This window comes from Siniperca chuatsi, linkage group LG16 (assembly GCF_020085105.1).
Source record: "Siniperca chuatsi isolate FFG_IHB_CAS linkage group LG16, ASM2008510v1, whole genome shotgun sequence".
NCBI classification, from domain to species: domain Eukaryota; kingdom Metazoa; phylum Chordata; class Actinopteri; order Centrarchiformes; family Sinipercidae; genus Siniperca; species Siniperca chuatsi.
In genome coordinates, this window is record NC_058057.1 from 19,966,607 (window position 1) to 19,989,791 (window position 23,185).

General features: G+C 38.8%; 1 protein-coding gene across 4 annotated transcripts in view; it reads left to right on the forward strand.

Moving 5' to 3' along the window:
• The window catches only part of rngtt (RNA guanylyltransferase and 5'-phosphatase), a 91,663-nt gene that overhangs the window by 3,838 nt on the left and 64,640 nt on the right, over nt 1-23,185 (forward strand). For 3 of the 4 annotated variants that reach the window (XM_044168328.1, XM_044168330.1, XM_044168329.1), the window contains exons 5-9: nt 5,414-5,489; nt 6,581-6,830; nt 8,699-8,808; nt 9,704-9,805; nt 22,907-23,042. In XM_044168328.1, coding sequence (XP_044024263.1) covers nt 5,414-5,489; nt 6,581-6,830; nt 8,699-8,808; nt 9,704-9,805; nt 22,907-23,042 — 674 coding nt within the window. Of the gene's footprint in view, nt 1-2,585; nt 2,650-5,413; nt 5,490-6,580; nt 6,831-8,698; nt 8,809-9,703; nt 9,806-22,906; nt 23,043-23,185 lie in introns of those variants that run through there. The other variant, XM_044168331.1, reaches the window with a different exon arrangement.

Below are 23,185 nucleotides of genomic sequence, written 5' to 3' on the forward strand. Positions count from 1 at the left end.
CATAAACAGACAATTTTGACAGTAATAGTTTGGGTCACAGGGCGTACTGATCCGAAAAAGTCACATACCAAATGTCCTGTAACGAACGGTTCGGGACAAATAAATGTACCGCTTACACCCCTACTGTTGAGTTTTTCAAAGGTATTTTTGGCGCTTTGAGCCGACATCGCCAAAACTCGGCAACTCACACCAAAACAATCTAGACTGATAAATAGAACTACAGGTAAGAGGAAAAATATATATTTTTGATTTTGGGGTGAACTGTTCCTTTTTTAAGGGTCCGGAAAATCTTAACAGCATCCTGCAACTACTTTTTTGTTAACAGAACCTTTTTTCCTAATTTTTTCCAAAATCTTGAACTAGTGTTATTCTTGCCTGCATAACATTTATAAGCATACTTTGGTATCAGAATCAGAAATATTTCATTGATCCCCAAGGGGAAACTCTTTCGTTATAGCTGCTCACTTTCACGTCAATGCACACAGGAATAGAAGTACTAAGCAAATCAAAATATAATACACTATAATACAGGCAAGATAAGTACACAGTGGATATAAAGTATAAAAGCTAAAATAAGTGTAAAGTACCAAAGTGGATTTACAGGTTGATAAGTATGTACAGTATAATAAAATGTAATAATATAAGTACTAAGTAATAGTGCAATAATGAGTACTGTCAAGTTAAGTGTAGCAGATTAACCAGATTAGATGGTGGATATTGCACAGCAGTAATAGTAGTAATAGTATGAATAAATAACAATAAATAGGGAATTGTAAACTGAAACAGAGTATATTGCACCGGATTATTAAACAGAAAATATTGCACAATTATTTCAAGTATTGCAGTGATGTTAATGAATAGTGATGATTGATTAATGTCCAGTTTAGTGACCTAGGGTCACGCTTAGAGGGAGGGGTTAAAGAGTTTGATTTCCTGTGGTGCTTTTTGGGGGGATGAGTCTTCCGCTGAAGGCACTCCTTTGTTTGATCAGCACGTCGTGGAGTGGGTGGGAGACACTGTCCAAGATGGCATGTAGTTTGGCCAGCATCCTCCTCTCTGACACCACCGACAGAGAGTCCAGCTCCACCCCCACAATGTCACTGGCCTTACGGATCAGTTTGAGTCTGTTAGCGTCCGCTACCCTCAACCTGCTGCCCCAGCATGCAACAGCATACAGGATAGCACTGGCCACCACAGCTTCATCAAACATCCTCAGCATTGTCCGGCAGATGTTGAAGGACCTCCGCCTCCTCAGGAAATAGAGGCGGCTCTGGCCCTTCCTGTAGAGAGCTTGAGTGTTCTTAGCCCAGTCCAGTTTATTGTCCATGTTTACTCCCAGGTACTTGTAATCCTCTACAATGTCCACACTGACCTTCTGGATGGAAACCGGGGTCACTGGTGCCTTGGCCCTTCGTAGATCTACAACCAGCTCCTTAGACTTTGTCGCATTGAGCTGCAGATGGTTCTGCTCACACCATGAGACAAAGTTCCCCACCACAGCCCTGTACTCAGTCTCATCACCACCGCTGATACCTCCCACCACAGCAGAGTCATCAGAAAACTTCTGAAGGTGGCAGGACTCTGTGTGGTAGCTGAAGTCTGTGGTGTAGATGGTGAAGAGGAAGGGAGAGAGGGGGCCCCAGTGTTGCTGACCGACACACAGTGCTGCAGACGCACATGCTGTGGTCTGCCAGTCAGGTAGTCAACAATCCAGGACACGAGGGGGGCATCCACCTGCATCGCTGCCAGCTTCTCCCCCAGCAGGGCTGGCCAGGTGGTGTTGAAAGCACTGGAGAAGTCAAAAAACATGATCCTCACCGTGCGTGCCGGCTTGTCCAGTTGGGTGTAGATGCGGTTCAGCAGGAAGATGATGGCGTCCTCAACTCCCAGCCGGGGCTGGTAAGCGAACTGAAGGGGGTCCAGGAGGTGTCTGACCATGGGCCGCAACTGTTCCAGCACCAGTCTCTCCAGGGTCTTCATTATCTGGGAGGTCAGTGCCACCGGTCTGTAGTCCTTGGAGCCACTGGGATGCGGCGTCTTTGGCACAGGAACGAGGCAAGATGTCTTCCACAGAACAGGGATCCTTTGAAGGCTCAGGTTGAAGACATGTTGAAGGACTCCACATTGCTGGAGGGCACAGGCTTTTGGCATCCTGGGGCAAACATTATCGGGGCCTGCAGCCTTGTTTGAGTGGAGTTTCATCAGCTGTCCTCTCACCTGGTCAGCAGTCAGGCACACAGCAGAGGTTACAGGCGGGGGAGGGGGGACTCGTCAGTCTGGAGAGGGACGTTAGCCTGAGAGCTAACGGGGGGGTTGAGGGGGGAGTAGGACTCTCCCAGGAAATAAGATGACGAGACAGAGCAACAACAACAGGCAGCATGCACGTTTGCGCATGCTCACTTCATAGTTTTGATGTGTAATTCAGACTACATTTTACTACATTTGATTTAGAGTGTGAAATCTAATTTTTGATCCTGGGAAACTATAGCTAAAGATAGTAATTGGACCTCAAATTTAGATTATTTTGTGAAACTACATGCTTCTTGTAATGTTTGGCCATAGAGTGCAGGAATATACTGGTCCATTAGTGGTATTCCCTTATGTGTCCAGCAGAGAGCAGCCTTCCTCTAAAATTGGACTGGTGCAAATGTAAGTAGGGTTGCATGTTTTATATAATAATGTTCACACTTTTTTTTCAATAAGCATGGTTTATATTCATACAGTTACACTCTTAAACATCAGACAGCTTCCCACTACAACCAATCTTCATCTGATGGTCACAGAGCAGCTCCATGTAGCAGCTGGAGGTTAAATGGCCCTCTCAAGGTTTGCTCACGTGTCTCTTTGTTCAAGATTGGGAATGCATTTGCATATTTCCAAATGTGCATGGTTCTCATTCCTTAAAAGACAAAACTCAAACTGTTGTGCAAGTCACCATGTTGTTAGTTTTTGAAGTGTGGGAGTTTCACATGAGAAACAAAAAACTCTTCTCCCACTGAACACTGTGTAGGTGATTTCTAGGTGAAAGGACACCAGTAGACACCAAGCCTGAACCCTGGCAAAGTACATTTTTGTTTAAAATTGTGTCTGTATGTGGGTAGGTATTTGCACTGTTGTTTCAGTTGTATTGTATTTTTAACTTGCACTTGACATCCTCAGCCTATCATTATTTATCAGTTTGTACTTTTATGTATTTTTTTATTTTGCATTTATGACAAATGAAGTTTTTGATTTGGGCCATACATTGTTATGCTGAGATCTCATGTGGACTGTCTTTACGCATGTGTAAATAGTTTCCAACACAGCTGAGAGACATATCTACAAAGTGAACTTTGCAACGCATTCAAATCTGATATATTGACCGATATTAGCTTATTGCATATACATTGGTATCGGTGTATAACTCAGCTGATAAATAACATAAAATTACTGTACAGAAACGCCAAGCCATGTTTGAGGTTATTTAGAAACAGTGTCACCATTACATAGTTAGTCCACCAAAAAATAATATCAAGACTGTATCAAGATTTATGTTTAAAAACTAATATATTTTTATTAGATTTTTGAAACGCTCAAATATGGATATCAGTATCTGCCTCAGAAATCCCTTTTATTGGTTGGTTTCAGTTTATGAAACATTCCTTCTTTTTTTTCTTTCTTTTTTTTGATAATTGTGCTAGTGCCAAATATGTATAAAAATGAGGTCTATCTAGATCTCAGTTCCCAATAGTTATTCAAGGGCTTAGGTTCTAGTTGTTCTAGTGAAACAACAACAACACTGTCATTTCCTTTTTAGTGTGAAAATGTTTGGAATAATATTCTGCTGTGACATTGTGCCTAAAGGCAGCCTGTGGGATTCTTACCAAGGACACATGGATTTTGAAGTTGCACTTTCACACTGGTGACAGCAGGGTGCTCTCTTACACCTCACTCTAGCATCTTATAATCCTGTCGAGATCTGTTCTTACCTACTAACGGCTGCCTGGCTTGTAAATCAGATTGCTCGAACATCAGAGCAGAATGTGTGAACATCATCTCAGCAATGTCCTGTCTTTAGCCAGCTGGTGATTAGGCTTTGTTGTCTCTGTGGGTACACATGTCCAAATTAAGACAGTTGGGCTGGTAAATGTGATCCACGTCCTCTGACGTTAGTTCATTTCATCTTCATTAGCGTTGGCATTGCCTGGCAAACTTCCTTTACTGTGGAAATATGAGAGTCAAACAGTCAAATGGGTTTTTTGTGTGTGTGTAATTTGAACCCTGGTGCAGGATACTTGTTTGTGAGAATATCACTTTGTTTAAAAAAAATTTTGCTGAACATTTTCTTGAAATGATGACAAATATGACTAAAATCTTCAGGGGTTTTTTGTGCCCTCGGGGAGTCTTTTTTTAAAAATGAAATCTGTTTATGCTTTACAGACCAGTCCAGTTCACTTCAAAAGAGTATGTTTTTTTTTCTTTATTTTTGTTTTTTCTGTGCCCTTTTCAATCCACTCTTTACCACCCTAAATGTTTCATCAGTCTCTGGGTCTCTTTTGTGTCTGCAACAGCTGGTCTCAGACTGACTTTTTTAAATGTGGTTAAGAAGGCAGGACCCCCTCCCCATGAGGAGAGAGGGATCTGCCTGTGAGTCTTTCGAGTTTGTGACTTAATGCCCCCGCTTAAAACATGGACTCATACTTAGTACAGCTCAAAGAGTACTGATGCTATTGATGTGATTGGATAAAATTGTTGTAAACCAGAGGGCTGTTGAAATAATGACACCACACTCATATTATGCTATATTAAATTGTTGAGCCCGACCGATATGGGATATTAGAGACCCATTTTAGAGAGGGAAATTCACCGATTACTGATATAGTGGCTATAGTGAATTTTCAAGCTGGAAGTTAAAGAGACAGTTTCTATGTGGATTGTGCACCGCTTTTGCGCCTATATGACTATGCGAAGGTACTCAGTAGGTTGCTTTCTTAAACAAATAACTTATTAAGAATATTCAATACTTACCGTGAAGACACTGCTTGATTCCGTCTGCACCACCGCCTGCTCAGCTGTGATGCACTCTGATATGTGTGTTGCAGACAGTGCTGACTCAGTATTGTAAACAATTGACGTGGAGCTTGTTCTGCCAGACAAACTACATGACGACACCCTTTCTAAATCATCCCACGTATCTGTGATAGGCCCACATCGGCCAACTGATAAATCGGTCAGGCTCTATTAAATTGATTGCGTAGAGCAAAGATAGAGGAACAGATATCTGTGATATGACATTTGCATATTACATATTGCAGCATATTTTACCATTAGACTTCTAAGAGTGTTATCTAAATGCCTAAGATTTGAATAAATTTAATTTAAAATGGGATTCTCAGTTTTTGACCTCTGTGCTGCCTCTTTTTTTCTCCTAAAGGTGTTCACTGCACGCATGGCTTCAACCGGACAGGCTTTCTGATATGTGCATACCTGGTGGAGAAGATGGACTGGAGGTAAGAGCTGACCCCCCTTCAATCACTCATACTGCTGGGAGTGCCGTTTCACAATCTTTACAATTGTCTTGCGTGACCAGAAAAACCATACAACACGTAGCCCCACCAATGGCTTCTTTACAAAGAAGCTGAATGGTTGGCAGTGACCAAGCGTGTCACCCCGCGACCGAGGTATTAAATAATTTACAACGGCTGAGCAGAGGGGGGGTGAGGATGTGTCTTTAGTCAGAGGTGGAGCAGCAGTCTGAGAAAGCAGAATCCCTTGAAGCTGTAGACATGAAGGCTGGCTTAAACCCTTTCACCACCCACTACTTCCTGTGTAATGAATATTCTGAGAATATTTATACACCTCATCCAGTATCATGTGTTGCAAGATAATTTTACTGTCACGTGATCAACACTGGTAGATTTATTTATTTATTTTTTTTGTTATAGTCATTGAGAAATACTTTCCCTAAACATGAAGTGAGTTATGAGTATGGCTGCAACCAAATATTATTTTTATCATTGAATAATCTGCTAATTAGACAGTAGCTTGTTTTGACTGACCCACAGTCTTAAACCCTAAAAAAATCAATTCAGAGCAGAAACAATTAGGCAATTAGGCGACAAGATAATCTGTAACTATTTTGACAATCAGTTCATTGCTGAAGTCATTTTCAAGCAAAAATGCCAAATCTGTCTTTTCAGCTTCTCTGATGTGAGGATTTGCTGCTTTTCTATTTTATTATGATGACTTTACCTCAGGCTTCAGGAAATTGTGATGGGGATTTCTCACAATTTTCACTATTTTATAGACTAAACAATTAATCGAGAAAATAACTGTTAGATTAATATATAATGAAAATGATCTGCAGCCCTAATTCAATTTACTATAATGTAAGACATGGAATAGCAGCAAATTCTCACATTTAAGACCCTGAAATAACTTAAATGATTAATAAATTATCAAAATAGTTACACAGTAAAGACAAAAATAGTATAGTATAAAAAAAAGTATAGAAATAGTATAGAAAATATACTATACGAACAATTAAAAAATAAAGCTTTTTTTAAAAGAAGCCCCATCTGTGTTTGCTGTTTCTTATCAGCGTCGAGGCAGCTGTGGCTGCTTTCGGCCAGGCCCGGGCCCCAGGGATCTACAAGGGAGACTACCTCAAAGAGCTTTTCCGTCGCTATGGTGACGAGGAGGACACGCCCCCTGCCCCCGCACTCCCTGAGTGGTGCTTCGATGAGGACGACGGGGAAGTGGACGATGACGGTAACGCTGTTGGCCAGGAGTCGGGCCCCAGCTCGTCTGGGTCAACGCCTGGCAAACGAAAGAAAGAAAAGCTAAAACTGGTAAGACGTCCAGAGAGCTCCAGGAAATGGACTGTTAAGTGGAAAGTTGGTCGTTCTCTGCACGACATGGATCTCATACAGGGTGATGTAGAGTCTATAGCGAGGCTTTTTTTCTAAGTGACGAGACTCTTGTGTTCAAATATATACAATAATCCAGTAAATGTGATGTTCAGATTTAGAGAACATGACATGTTCCATCTCCACAGCTGCTGGCAAAGGTATAATTTTGATTAGATAAAAGCCGTCTCATGTCATTATGTAAAGCTCTCATCAGTTCATTTTGGGGAAATTAGAAGCGTTGAATCATCCCCAGTTGCATATAATTAGGTTTTCTTCTGTTTACATCGAGCTGATGCTCTTATCCAGACTAATTTTGAGTTGTTAAAAGAAGCTTAAATTCAAATGGTACCACCAACATTTGACTCAGGGTAAAGGCAAAAGCACGAGTGTTTGAACAGTAGAAAGTAAATCAAAACATAGATTAGTATAAATTACAATTATATCCAAATACAAACAGTGAATATTTATTCGTCACTGTTATTGCCATGAATTTGCAATCAAGGCAAATCTAATAGTAGAGTTATACAGTAGACTGATCTAGAGGGAGGAAGCCAGAGGAGAGAGCAGCAGCAGTAGCTCTTGCAGGCTGCATTACTTCACTGTCATTAAGGAATACTGTCACTTGGTTGAGTGGCCTGCCTCAGAGTCTGACTGATTTGCGGCCAGTTGGCTGCCATGAAGAGAAATCAAATGCCTTTTTTGCTTTTCGCGTGTCATTTCATGCCATTTAGTCTCTAGTGACTATATTGTGCAAAGACGCCATGTCATTTATCATGCGAATGTCATAGAGAATAAAATGTCAGGTAACGTAGTATAAAGGCCGACAAAGTCCGCGTAAGGACATGGTCAGGGTGGATGGATGGATGCATCAAACAGGCACAGAACTTTCAACTTGAACATTAACTTGATTTTAACTTTACAGACATATGTGCCTTGAATTTTGGGTTTGTTTTGTGTGATTTGTTCAAATTACATTTTCACACCTTATCAAGACTGAGACTAACACTTCCCTGTGGTATTGTTATGACTATTTGGTGTTACCCAAGTTCAAATGGCATTGTTCTCACCAGGCCAGACAAACAAGGTTTAAATTGGTGTTAATGCGTCCTAATTTTAAGGTGAATGAGGTTCAACAGTGTCCCTACTGTCTAATGCACATAACTCCCTCTAGATTGAAAGGTGGAGAATGAGATTTATATGACCATGACAGGGCTTTCTCTTCTCACTGCAGTCATTCATACACAAAACATATGCACTAATGGTATTTGGGGTGACATATATTGTCATACCACATCTGTTTCTGTTCTAATTGCCATATATTATCATATTATACAAGTTAGCAAGACTCATCTGGGCAGAATGAGGAGGAAAAGGTCATGTCAAAAGAGAAATAAGTGAGATTAGGAAATGAGGCGAATGAGCAAGAATCATTCTTAGCTGACAAAAGAGTGCTACAGATATCATCAGTGTTAGATAGGAGATGATACCTGCATAAACAGGAGTGTAGGGGTGAAGGTAGTTAGGGGGCGAGGAGAGAGGTATCAGTAGAGTCTAGTTTCCTGGGAGTTGAAGCGGAGGAACAGGATTTATGAGGTGGATTCATAAAATAATTAAAGTGAGAATGGTTTTAAAAGCGGAGAGGTCAAAAGGAAAACTGGATTTATAATATGTCTAGCTATTGCCTCTGCACACAGTGATTCATAAAGCAAATAAGCAGCTGTTTGTAAATGTATTTCTTGTATGTGTAGGGCAGTATGAGTGTTTTCTTTAAATTCAATCCAAGTTCAACCTTCTGTTTTTCCTCCCAGGGTGCAGTATTCCTTGAAGGCATCACAGTGAAAGGCGTCACACAGGTCACCACACAACCCAAACTAGGAGAGATCCAAAGAAAGTGTCAGGAGATGGCCGAGTGGGACAAGTAAGAACCGCCCTCCTCATACCCCCCTGGGAAACTGTGTGTGTCTGTGTGCACATATATGGGTGTACTGTACTGTTTTTTGGGGGTTTTTTATTTATTTATTTTTAGATCTTGACACTTTCAGTCAGGAAATAGATTTTTCTTTTATGGAGAAATATACAGCTGCAGCTCTACTGCTGCGTCTTGTCACAGCAGGTGGAACAGTCCACGCTGCTTTTTCCACTAGCTGCTGTTTACAAAGTTGTTGTTTTTCTGTTATACCTATAACTGCTTGTATACAGTAATGCTGACAACATCAAATTAAGCCATTTGGGATATTATTCCTAAAAATAGGGATTATAGTAAGCAAGTGATACTCATCTGTAGAGGGCCTATAAAATGTTAATATGTGAATAAAATACATATTTAATTGTTCCGGTTTTTCCAAAACAGAGAACGCAGGAGTCCACCTAAAAAAGGAAGCATTTACATAAAAGGTTTATCAGCAAGTTTATATATTTAAAATTATTTTAATTTGTCAGTATTATGTAGGAGTATGGGTATTGGGACAGACCATGTACCTTTTTTTCAACTTATCAGGATACATTTCCCAAATATGGAGAGTGTATAGCTGCTGCCTCTGCTGGTCACTCCTGAGTGACTTCGGAGATGTCTGGCGCTCTATTTAATAATTTTGGAACTAAGAACAAGTCTTAAAAGACTCATTGATCTTAGGTCATTGATCTTAGATTTTATTTTAGATTTAGACTTTGGATAAAGTATTATATAAATTTATAAATTTGTGAGGATTGAAATACATTAATACTAGAGGTCAGTGGTGATAGTCGGTTGATCAAATGAATGAATGTCAGTTAGAAACACAGATGTAAGATGTGTGTGTTCATTCTTGTTGCAGGTCTGGTTTTCCTGGCGCTCAGCCTGTGTCCATGGATAGGCAAAACCTTCGTTTCCTGGAACAGAATCCATACAAAGTCAGCTGGAAAGCCGATGGCACACGGTGCGTCTATTGTTCATGGGTTTTCTTTACACTAAAAAAAGACTCCTCGTCCACGTGTGTCTCTTCCCGTTCATTAGTCTCCTTTTGAGAGTCAATACGTATACATTAAGTTTGTGTCAATGTGAGTTGTCCATCAGAGTTCTATGTATTTGAGGTGTTAATGTACCTTTCTGGCTTGTTAGTGAAGACTGAGGGAAATACTAACTAGACTTCTGTTTCTCATTAGGTTTTAATTACAGTACCTTCATATAGCTAATCAACCTGAGTAGTCATTGTATAGCAGTGGAGATGTGGACTGTAGAATGGTAAAATGGCTTCACTGATGGAGCCACAGACTGAAGAGGATGACTGTGTCCACTGTGGAATAGGAAATAAAATAGGGCACATTTTCTTTCCTGTCACATTTCGGGGTGAATTTGTTGTTTGCTCTTGTTTTATGGCTCTGTTGCCAAAAGCTAGTGTTGAGGGGTTAAAAAGGATTTTAGTATTCCAGTAGTCTGCTATGAATCACTGTCTCTCTCACTGGTGCAAATGTGCAGTGTGCTGGTGAATATTTAATGACTGCAGTCAATTTTACATATCAGTGCTTTAATTTCCTGTAAGAGTGAGACTAGCAGAGTGAAGATTTGGCCCCTGACCAAGATGCTGCAGATATGTGTAATCGACTGCCATCATCTGCAAATGTGTTGAAAGTGTCGTTAGAAAGTTTTGCTATAGAGTGATACTGAGCTCTTCCTCTCCTGCCTCAAGCGCGTGTCCTTCACCCCGTTTTCCCTGCAGCTACTTGAAGAGTGTTTCTTCATTCATGAGAAACCAAGAGAGACACACACAGTATGCTAGGTATGAGTCATCACTCAACTGCAGGATATGTTCCATGTTAAGAATATGATATACTACTTTCTCTTCAAATTTCTAACATTAAAGCAGTAAAATATAAAGAAGGTATTAAAAAAACAGAGAACCAAGAGACTTACCTTATCAACATACAGTATAAAATCTTATTTCTAATGATCTCTGTAATGTGCTCTGCTGACCTATTTGTACTTTTATTATTATTTGTTATTATCATTATTATTTTTTATCTTGTTTTTAATGTTGTACAGCACTTTGGTTCAGTTTCGGTTGTTGGAAGGTGTTATAGAAATAAAGTTTGATTGATTGATCAAAACAAGATAAGCAAATCCAGGAAAAGGAAGTGTGTGTGTGTTTGGGGGGTGGTAAAGAACACCTTCTTCTCTGCTCTACCAAGTTTACATACATAATAAATGCATCAAAAATACCTGAAAAAACAAATTCTATAATTTAACAAAGCTGCCAACTTCAAAACATATGAAAATAACAATTTCCAATTAGTTTTTGTTGATTTACTGAAAGCGTAAGCCATATGGTCAGTTTGTGACTTAAAGGATAAGGCTGGCAGTATTTTCTATTTTTCTTACTGTAAAAAAAAAAATCCCAAGAAAAGACCAAAATCAACAATGCATTTATCCTGCTATCAACAACATAGTCCCCAAGTGCAGTATTTACTGTTTGAGAAACTTTTTCTGAAAACCACAGTACCCAGTCTTTTACGACAATTACTAAGCTTTTTTTTAACGTTTTTTAAGATTTATGTCTTCAGTAGGAACGAGCTGGTTTGGGGTGCCACAGACAGGGTAGGCAAGTCAGAAAGTATTGAGAGACGGACTAACACATTTGGTCTTTAAATGAAATGTATTGACTAATATAGAAAAACACAGCCTTATCCTTGATGTAGTCCTGAATAGTTTTTCTAAGCTAGTATTGGTTTCACATAATGCTCTGGCTCTGTTGTAGCCCATCTGTGACACAACCTGGCCCACCCACCAGAATAATTTAGAGTTTAGTCTCACCAGAACATATTGTGCTTGAGTCTAATTGAGAGAGACTAATTTATTTAAGTAAGTGTAATTCAATCAGTGCCCATTGCGTGTGTGTGTGTGTATGTGTGTGTGTTTGTGTGTCTTATATTGGAGATGAGAGGGTCTTTATACACTGTGATTTCATATCTACTCCTGCTTGGACTAAGGCTGGGCGAATAATCGAATTTTATTTTCAATTACAGTTTTGACTGAAAACAAGATAATCGAAATAAAACGATTATTGTGCCGCATTCTGTTTCGCAATGATGCTCTCGTTGAATTCACAGTTGAATTTCAGCTTTATGTAACTTAACGAGTCGTTGTTGCTCGAGTAGTTCACCTGTCTTTCCTCCGCTCCATACACACAGACCGGCGGCCCATCGGCCCCCCAAGACAGTCGACCAAGGGTAAACACTGCATCGCTGTCATCCTCTTGCACTCTAAGATGCCGTTTAACGTTAATAAAGTTCGATTACTATTAATTACCATGGCAAGAAGCTTCCAAGCGAAGCATTCGGGTCAGCCCTAAAAAGAAATGTTTTTTTTTTTGTTTGTTTGTTTTTTTTTAAGTTCAGTAAATGCGTGATGTTTCCTAAGTCAATGAGTAATCATGTTAAATTATCGTGATCTCAGTATTGATCAAAATAAACGTGATTATGATTTTTGCCATAATCGAGCAGCCCTAGCTTGGGCCCACTCTTTCTTGAAAGCTTGAAACAATACAGGTGCAGTTAAATTTGAATTAAACGTCACTGTATTTGTCATTATCATACATAATGTTAGTGCTGCCCAAATTCATGCAACCTTCTTTATCACTGAAACTGATTTCCAGACAATTGGAGCACCTTTTTATAAAGAGGAAAGTTGGCAATGTGCTGTGCAGTAAAACTGCATATAAACAACAGTAAGGTATAACAGAATAGAAGGTGTCAATGCTTTTTGGACTCTCTATGCATTAATGTATTTTTCTGGAGCTGTGAAACAACACTGCATCCTATTTTATCATGAAGATATATGTTTCCTAACTCCTGATAGAATATCTGCAAGTTTTTGAAGTTTGTTGACACTCTGCTGTTAATTTCCTCCTGTGTGCAAATGACCTCAGAACCTCAACGTATTTACATAGCAAAAGGTTTGATTTGGTAGCCAATTAACTTTGATGATTGTCTTTATTTCTGTTTTGTCAGTATGGTGGTCTCCTGTTGGCATTTCTGTCTGGCTTCTTTCTGCTTCAAGCCGGCAGCACTCTTGTTTCTTTATCATTTTTTATTTATTTATTTATTTTTTTGGAAATTTGACACACAGGCTATACGGTATGCCTGATAGAGGTTATAGGAGTTTGCAGAAAGTATGGTTACAGTCTTGTGGATATTAACACAATTGTAGCCTTGCTGTTGTCTGCATGTAGGTTACTAAGGCTGCTTAAAGCCAAGACAGAATGATGTGGGCTCAGTGTATATAAGCAAACACTATAAAAGTAGATTCATTCCACTTTTAATCACCATTTATTGGACTCTTAATGTCTCTGATGATAAAGTATGATTTCTGAAAAAAATTGCTGCAATATGTGGAGGGCTTGCAATGCAGTGCATCAGATAAGATTAATGAGTTTTGAGGTTTTGTACATTTTCAGTGAGATTTATTGATTTCAGTGGTGCAGTGTGATCTTAATTTGTCATTCTCGCCATGCACTACATAGTGCGTGCAGAGAATTTCTTATTATATGTCCTACTTTCCAGCCAGTGGCATTTGTAAGACCTGAAATGGATTTTTAATAGAAAATTTGTCTCTTCAAGGTGGTCTGGAAAGATGTCTCTCTTTGCATATTGCCAGAGGTTCTCATTTAAGTATTACAAATTCTAAATCCTTCCAGCTTCCCTTTGTTACTTAGGCGAAGATAAGAAAGTTTTCCATTCTAATGCAAGTCATTCTTACTTTTAAAATGAGTAATTTCCTTTTTGTATACAAAAGCATAAAAAGGTTACGTGAGCAAATGTGTTCATTTTTCAGAATCTAACGCTCTTGACAGACTTCTTGACAGTTTTTAATCAACTTGTTGTAGAGCCTTCTGTCAGGGCTAGATTGGTTTGTGCCCCAGAGAGGAAGAGGAGGAGGGAGAGGGGCCAATAATGTCCTTGGGACTTTAAACAAACAATGCTGCTCAACTTGGACTTTATTAGAGAGATTAGACTTGAGAAAGACTTTGGCTTTCCCTAATTGTAGACTCAAAGTCCTCTCCTATCCCTAACTACCACTTAAGTCACTCATTTAAAGCACGGGATCAATAATTAATGGTTTTCTTTGATGTGCCAGATTAGATGTTTTGAGTTAAAGAGAGTTTAGCATAGCTGTTTTCTGTTTATTGGCTGATTATTTTTTTTAGAGAATTATTACTTGTGTTTTACAGTCTCTGTTGGTTATTGAGTTAATTTATGATGTCTATAACCCTGCTTAGTGGATAGTTTGTACACCAGACTGCACCAAAACTCTGCCTTCCTCTCAGGGTAATATTGTTACTAAAACTTCGAGCTGCTTATTGTGACTTTGTGCATCAGTGGCTCTGAATGGCAACGAGAATGAACGCGGGACAGATTTCAGCTCACAGAAGTAGAAATTGTGTACCAGGGAATTTATGTTTACTTACTAGTACACCTGCTCTGTAATCCTTTATATCAAACAAACCACTGGGACGTGAGTTGCAAAAGCTATAATGTGGGTTAGTTAAACTTTGTTGAACACACACTCAACTGCTGTTCAGGAGACAGATTGTACTTCTCTACATCCCTTACCTTTTTATTTGTCACTCTTCATTGGCAGAGTAACGGGACAAATCATTTTGGTTAAGGTTAGAATACAGCTTGGTTATTGCTAGGTTATTTGCCTGCTTATTAGTTTTTAGTGATTTCTCATGACAATACATTCCAGCTTTGACCAATTTTGTTTCATTTAAATTTGGAAGTTCTTTGTTTACCCCAGAGTAGCACTGTTTGGGATGCGTTCCACTGTACAACCTAAGGAAGCTACGGAGGTGGGAACTTATGTGCATTTGCCAAAAAAACAGTACAAATGTGAGATTTATGCTTTATTGGAAGTGTTTTCAAACCATATGTTTCGGTTTTTACAAGAGAAAGGACTTAAAGGATGAAGACTAACTGGTTGGTTTGGCAAAAGCACGTCTGGTTAACCTTCTCACCTCTGATGAAGTCCACAGCCGCTTTCCTAAGCTTTTCTATGGGAAGGTTTCGGGACTGTCTCCCACGCAGTGGATGTGACGGTCCCAAACAGGGCTAACACCAGATTTGCTTTTGGGTAAATTGGCTAATTAGTAGAGATGAGATATTTTTCTCTCTTGCAGTGATTCGATGATAGATTTGATGTCAAGACAGGTGTGGTTTTACCAAAGAAAAAAGTATCTTGCCAGCAGCTTTCACAAAACTATCAATGTGAAATGAAATAATTTTCTTTGTGAACAAAGGTTCCTTTATAGTTAAAAATTGACTTTCAGGCAGGGCAATTTGTTGCATTGCATGTAATTTTTTCAAAAAATGTTAGATCAGCACCTAATCAAACAGGAATATAGTACGTGCCATGTTCCATATGTACTTATCTTTTTGTTTTGACTCGTAACTCTGTTGTATAATGAGAAATCAGCCTGGCCTCTCTGGATATAAGAGAGTAGCCCTGCCCGTTAACGCACCACAAATGATGTGCAAAGCCGCTCGATCTGATCTAAGACCTCCCCTGGAGCTCAGCTGCTCTCAGTCATGCCACGGGACTAGACTGGCAGAGCCCACACAATGGCTGTCTGTGCCTCATTAGGGCTAAAGTGCTTGGGGGACAGTGCTCAGGGATAAGGATAAAATCTGAGGCTCACAGCACCCATCAGAGGACGGGAAGCTTAGAGGAAGGAGCAGGCGGGGAGCATATTAGATTGACTATTTTATGATTGGTCATTGAAAGAGAATACAGTGGCTGCTATTACCATAACTTCAGAGAGAGAGAGAGAGGGACAGATGAATATGTTGAAACTGTGATGGAGAAGACCACTGGGAGTTACACAGCACTAATGGTCTCCCTCTGCTTTCTTCTGAACGTACTTGACAGCGTTAGCCATGGCTAACTGGCCAATTAGACAGCAGGGGAACCACTTCTGCTCAGTGCAGACCTCTTGTGTCCTCACTGGTTGACAGCTCTTCTTTGTTGTGACACTTTGCCTGATCTGTTTGATCTTCTCAGACATTGGTCCTTTTCTGAGTTAAAAAGATTTCATCCCTTTGCACATGTGATCTTCCTAACTGCTGTGGGAATCATCATTTGCCTAAACTGAGCCATCCAGGCATTTCCTGTTCCCTTTCTTAATGAGTGCAGTCTTCATTGCCTTTACGTCTTTTTAATGCCTTCATTGTGTCCACTACACCCCCCACCCCTGAAAAAGTAAGTGTATATCTGGCCCACTCACAATTCTTTCCTTCTCCTCCCACATTTTTTGTTTTTCCCTGCGGTTTCCACAAGACTTTTGGATGACCCTGACTTATATCTTAAGGCTAGTGTTTCGTTGCTCTCTCCTGTCATGACTTGGGGGTGGGGGGTCAAACTCATCGCTCTGAGCTCTCCACCGATCTCTTTTAACTGAAGATAAGCCTTATCAAAGAGGAGCTTTTTGTGAATCTGATAGTTTTCTTCTCATCCCCACTTCACTTGGTATTACAACAGTAACTACATATTCACTGCCATTTTGAAAAATTGGGCTATCAAGTTAGCCACCGAAAGAAGTAATTCCTTCAGAACTGGATAGTAATTCCACACCAAACTATGCCTCAGAAATGATGGAAATAGAGTGAATTTTCTTGAAAGGGCAGTTGTTTTTCACTGTCTTGTGTTTGGCTTCATATTGCAATTTCCAAGCATGGATATGTGTCTTTTTGTACAAAAACAAGGAAAATAACAAGGGGAATAAAAACTATTTAATTTGTTTATTTTATCTATGATTTCTTATTTATGCGGTTTTCTGTCATTTATGGGTTGTAATCTGTACGATATTAGAATCCATTTGAAATATCTTTCCATATGAGAACCCAAATCGCAGCCTAATATTGAAATTGCACTTTTTCCAAAAATTTTTTTTTGATTCTCAACCATGATTTGGGTCAACCCGTTGTTACAGCCCTCAGCTGACCTTACTGTATTTGAAATGGCAGAAATGGCAGCTATTCTGATAATTGATTAATTGTTTAAATTGTTTTTCAAGCAAAAATACCAAAAATTCTCTTGTACCAGCTTCTCCAGTGTGAGAATTTACACACAGGTTACAAATTAAAGGAAAAACCAACATGTGTCTTAGTATGGATTCAGGCCACCACGAGCCTCCAGAACAGCTTCAGTGCTCCCTGCCAAGTCTGTGGAAGTCTATTAGAGCGATGAACACCATTCCTCCACAAGAGATTCCCTCATTTAGATATACAACCTTTATTTAATCAGGTAATCTCATTGAGATCAATATCTCTTTTGCAAGAGAGACCTGAGGACAGTAGAAGAAAAACAAACATAGCCAGACATAACAAAATGACATCAGAGACGGTCACAGACATCACAAAATAGATTTGAAGATGAAAGTTTATATTATATCATTTGGTCTAATGGTGGAGCATTGTCTTACACGGTGGTCCAAAATCTTTTATTCACATCATTTTCATACTCACCAAACCATTCAGTGAGCCCTGGTGCACAGAAGCATCTGCATTTGACATGTTTCTCCACTCTTATTCAAGGTTTTTCCTTTAATTGTCCCCCCGTCCATATATTATAGCAAATGTTATTGTAAATTGAATAACTTTGAGATTGACAGTTGGTCGGACAAAACAACCAATTTGAAGACATCAACTTGGCTTTCTGGGGTGGCTGACATTTTATAGACCAAAGGGTTAATTTAAGGGTTCATTTTATTGATTAATTGAGAAGACATTCAACAAATTAATCTAAAATGAAAACAATCGAAAGTTGTAACCATATAGTATAAAATTGGAAAACTGTATTTAACCCTCCTAAAAGGCACAATTCTGCCTTCAGTGCTGACTTTTGTCAGCTGGTGTAGTATTCTGCACACACACTCATTCTTGGCAGCTTGTCAAGTTTCCCACTTTGAACCAGCTGGCATTGATGGCACATTTATTACATCTAATCCCTTTGTGATAATGGTGGAGAGTCACAGCAGGTATGAGAAATGCATAGCTTTGTCAGTGGGGAAGTCATTAATCTATCTCAAATCCATCTCTGTCAGACTCTGTGCATACCTTCAGCCTGTGTTATCTCTTGAGTTTGTACACCATCAAAGCTTTCTACCCAATTTCATGGCATAAATCCCTCAATGTGTTAATGTTACACAATAATTAGCCTCTGTTTTCAGTGGCATTGATTAGGATACTTAACCTTTGGAAACATAGCAGGACTGCACTTGCTCATTAGCACATTAGTTCATCCTGCTTTATTCACCACTTGGTATTTTGTGTTAAAGAGCAGCAGGCATCTCGCAAAGTGTAATTGGGTTCATAAGCTGCGTGTAATGAATCCACCAGATTGCTAAAAATTACTGTCAAGTCATGTACACTATTATTGAGCTCCTCCTCACAACAGCATGCCTCAAAAGACTTTACAAAGATGAGCTCACTCCAGTCTAACTAACCAACCAGAAAACGAAATGATGGAATATACTTATTGCTGGAACAATCAGTTGATCAAGTAATTTCAGTTGATCAAGTAATTTCTCAAGCAAAAATGCTAAACATTTGCTGCGTCCAATTTCTCAATTATGAGGATTTGCTACCTTTCTAGATTTTATATTAATGTAAACAGAATATCTTTGGATTTTGGACTGTTTTCCAAACTAAAGATATTTCAAGACGTCACTTTGGGCTCTAAGAAATGTTAATGAGTATTTTCGCTGACATCTTTAACTAAACAATTAAGTGATACGTTAAACGAAAAATAATCGGTGTACTTGATGATGGAAATAATCCTTTGGTGCTGGTTTAGATATAACATCTTAGGCAAGTTTATGCAGCAGATTGTTCAGAGATTTAGACTTGAGTTTTAATGGTGACTGTACTGCTCTGTTGTGACTCAAAATAGTAGCGTCTCTATTGCCTCTCACGAGCCCAAAGCTTGTGGGCATGTTTAACGTTAAAGCATAGGTTCACATTTTTTTTGCGTTTGTCTTAAAACCATGTTCACATGCCCATATGTAGGGTGATGCAGGGTATGCTAATATTACAGAAGCACATTATATCCAAATACATTTATATTGAAATGAAACAATTGTGTTTTGAAAATCCAAATAATTTTCAGAGTAACAGAAATGCTTGCATCCCAGTAAATTACAGAGATCTATCAGCAGTGAATGCTTACTGTTGTTAAAGTTGAGGACAATTCTGGAGGACAACACAAAGGCAACAGTGGTGCCTGTGTTTTTTGGTGTGGCCCATCTTTTCTGTTAGTCGTTGGGAACCAACAGAAGGGAGGATCAAGGATTTTGTGTGTTTGCTGTCACTCATTTGAATTTGCCTATAATGTCTGCCAACTCAATGGTAAGCCGACTCCGTTGATCAAACAATAAACATTTGGTATGAACGCTTTGCTTGTACTCGTGACTCTGGATATTATTCAGGACTATTCTATTTTGTATAGCCTGTATATTTTGCTATTTAAAATTACCAATAATTTGATGTATGACAGTGACTTTGATTATATGGTGGTTTCATTTTATCCCCATTTGTATAATTATTATTACCTTATTTATTATTTACCTTATATAAACAAACTGACCTCATACAAGTAACTGATCTAGCATAACTAAATTTAGCCCCAATCAGACTGAAATGTATGTCATATGCCACATATTAGGCTAGTCTTTCTAAATTGAGCAGCTCATGCAGAGAAGGATGATTGCTTGAAATTGTAATTTGGTTTAAAAAATTTTGGATGACTATGTCCAGATGGGGTGTTTATATTATAACAGATCAGCTCATATGGAATGGGTGCTGTTAACAGATTATTTTTAATGTTTACACCTCCGGAGACGATTGTGCCTCAAATAGAAAATTTGAGTTCACACCTGAATTGTGCACTCGTGTTATTCCCTCTCCACTGTAGTATATCTGAGTGGAGATGAAGGTATAAGGCTGATACTAGTCTAAAAGGTGAAGTGTGAGGGTCTTAATGTCTGTGCTTCATACTCCAGCAACTTGGCACACCTGTGAGCATAATGTAGAGGAAGAGTGGAGTCAAATTATTACCAGCCAAATGCTTATATCGTGGCCCATGCTGGTAAGCTGGCCTATTTTGACAGCTATTTTAACAGTCTAACAGTCACTGCTCTCACCCTTTTTGAATCTCCCAGTCGAGTGCAATCATGGATGAAAAAATAATTTTCCAGCAATATCATGTCTTTGGAGTTTCTCTATTGGTTCTACTTATAATTTTACTTTTACTGAAGCCAAAAAAGGGAAACATACAGAATAAGATGGAGAAAATAACAGTAAAACCTTTGCAGTGTAATTCAGTCTAATCCAATAATTATTACAACAAGGTATAACACCAACAATGAGCGTCTTAACAAAACATTTAACATTTAAATATTAATGATAGTATATATTGTAGAACTACTGCAATGGATTACATTTGTTGCATCAAACGGATGTTAAAGTTGCTAATGATAGCTGCAGAAGTTGAATTTGTGGGAGACTGGAAATGATTTTTTGTTTTTTATGTTCCAAGTCTTTATCTCACCTGCAAAGGCTGGCCGTGGATTAGTTGAGCTTTGTGCTCATGCAAACAAATCACCTAAGCACTGGTGATGTATGCAATTTGAAGATAGAGTAATCTCCTACAAGTAAAGGCTTTTTGTGTTGGTGCAAGGCAACCAGGGACTATTGCAGCAGAAAAGAGAATTTGTTTGCAAGTCATTGTAAGAAACATTTTATTTGCATGGCTGTAAATAGGTGCACAAATACTAACTGAACTAAGAAACTACTCTTTTAGTATAAAAAATTATCTAGTTACGAGAGGTATTTTTTTGCCAAGTAGTCACACTGTTCAAAAAACCTTTGTTTGCAATGATAGTGCCCATAAAGCACTAGCCTGACATCACAATTTTCAATTTCCAAGGGGCGTTATCAACGGGCACAGACCAAAATGCCTCTGGACGCAATTGGATAGACCTACAACCAATCAAAGCAATGAAACATGGGATGTAACACTGAGCAATGGAAAAAAGTAAATAGACTACAGCATGCAGAGATGAGTTGTGATGGTGTAGCATCGATATGCCAGTGAACGAGGGTTGCTGTTTTTGCCATCAGAGGTCCAGTTCGTTTTAATACTGACGCAATAGCGGATTCAACAGAACGTTCCACATCAGCGGCAGCCATCTTGGTTGTTTACAAAAATGTGTTCCTCTGTACAGTCATCGTATCAAACCCTCCCCATTTTAAATATACTGTTGTGATTGGCCCGACCAGATCCAGGTCGGCTGGAAATGGGAGGGGGACCAGGTGCAACTGCCAGAGCAAATAAAACATGAGCTCACAGATTTCTCTGGTTCCTAGGCAATTAAAGCACAGCTACAGTAGATTAAAGGAAATGTGATTGCTTTGGTAATATGTTGTAATTAGCAGGTATCTGTTTGGTGATCTTTCTTCTTTTCTCAGACATGATAAAAGCTCTTACACATTCACTTTTTTGTTTTATTTGAATTGAACACAACCAATTTGCACTTTAGAGAAATTCATTCAGTTTGTAGTGCTGAGTGAAACCCAAATCTCAAGTGTTGTTTCTCTTCGCGCCTAGCAATTCAGCTTTAGAGTTTGATTACCATATTAAGTCCTCCAAATAAACTAATTAAAGAAAATCATAGGCAGCATTGTTTGTCTGGAGGAATTAAAGTTAAGCAGAGCAATGCTTGATGTATTAATTAAGTGTCATGAGAGTCATAATAGTTGATGATAATCCCACAGAAAACAATCCAACATACTGGGACTGAAATAGAGAAATTCTATTTTATGTTTTTATATCATTCACGTGACCAATTGTGCAAGTTCAGCTAACATGCTGTAGTGGGGAAACTCGTGACAGACTACTCTGATCTGCAAGGTGAAGGTCACATGACCCATTTCTTTTTGGTAGTCTTGCTAGCTTGCATCCACTTTTACTGTAGAACAAGGTAATTGTCATTGAAGAAGCAAGTGTGACAGATTGTGATTTGAAAATGATTAATGCAATTTCCAAATGTAAAAACAATGAGGGAAACTAAAGACTTGTAGCAATGTTACATTACATATTACCCTTTATGAATATTCATGTGAACATAATCTAGTTAATCAGATTTTGAAAACTACATTTAAAGCCCCTGAAAACATATTTTCTCAAACTCCTTATTATGAATAATTGGGTCGTACATATTTTCAGTTTTGGTTATTTCACATGAGAGATTTCTATATTTCAGTTTTTTCTTCTGTGCTCTTCTCACTGGTTTGAAGTGGGCGGGGCACAGTTATAAAAAGCTGATGTCACATACTTCTGTGCACCAATCTGGATTGAGCAACATTTGACTCTGTCAATCAAGTCTGCTCAAACCACACCTGCACAGTCCTGATGAAGCAGATTAGCTGAGTTTTTGAGGGCACTTTCTTATTAAATAATACCTAAAGATATTTTTTTTTTACTTTGATTATTGCTTATTTAGTCATGAATATTTAATGTTATAGAGAAATACTTAGAAATAGAAGATTTGAAGCCAAGATTTCAGGTGCTTTAAGGATCCCTTTCACATAAATTACTTTAACAATTTCTGTATTAGTGTTACAGTTCACAGGATATTCTTTTAAATCCTGTCACCTATGAAAAGACTTCCTAGAAACTAATAAAGACTAGTAAAAGACAACAAATGTCATTTTCAGTAATTAATTCCTACTTAAATGTATCTATTGTTCCCTTTTTTTTAATAAAAACTCATAAAACAACATCATAAAACCCACAGCCAGTGTGGTCTGTATTGTAATATAACAGCCAATAGTGGTCAGTTAATTGGTGAACATGCTAACAGATTAGCTCACTAGCGGTAATGCTAGCTTGCAGCAGTCCATCAAGAGTCTAACATAGTGACTAGTACAAATACTACTTGCTACCTTGTAATTACAACTACATAATGGTTCATCCTCTCCTCCTGCAGGTACATGATGTTGATCAACGGAAAAAATGAAGTGTTCATGATCGACAGAGACAACACGATCTTCCACATAGCGAACCTAGAGTTTCCTTTCCGGAAGGATCCACGTGTCCACTTATCAAATACTCTATTGGATGGGGTGAGTTATGGTTCTTCCCAATACTTGTCTTTATTTTGGATTATGTATTGTGCCATGCTAGCTTCTCCTGTTGCTTCCTGAAAATCCCATAAGGTGAGGTTTCTATCTTGACTGGCATTGCCTGTCCCATCCATCTCCAACCT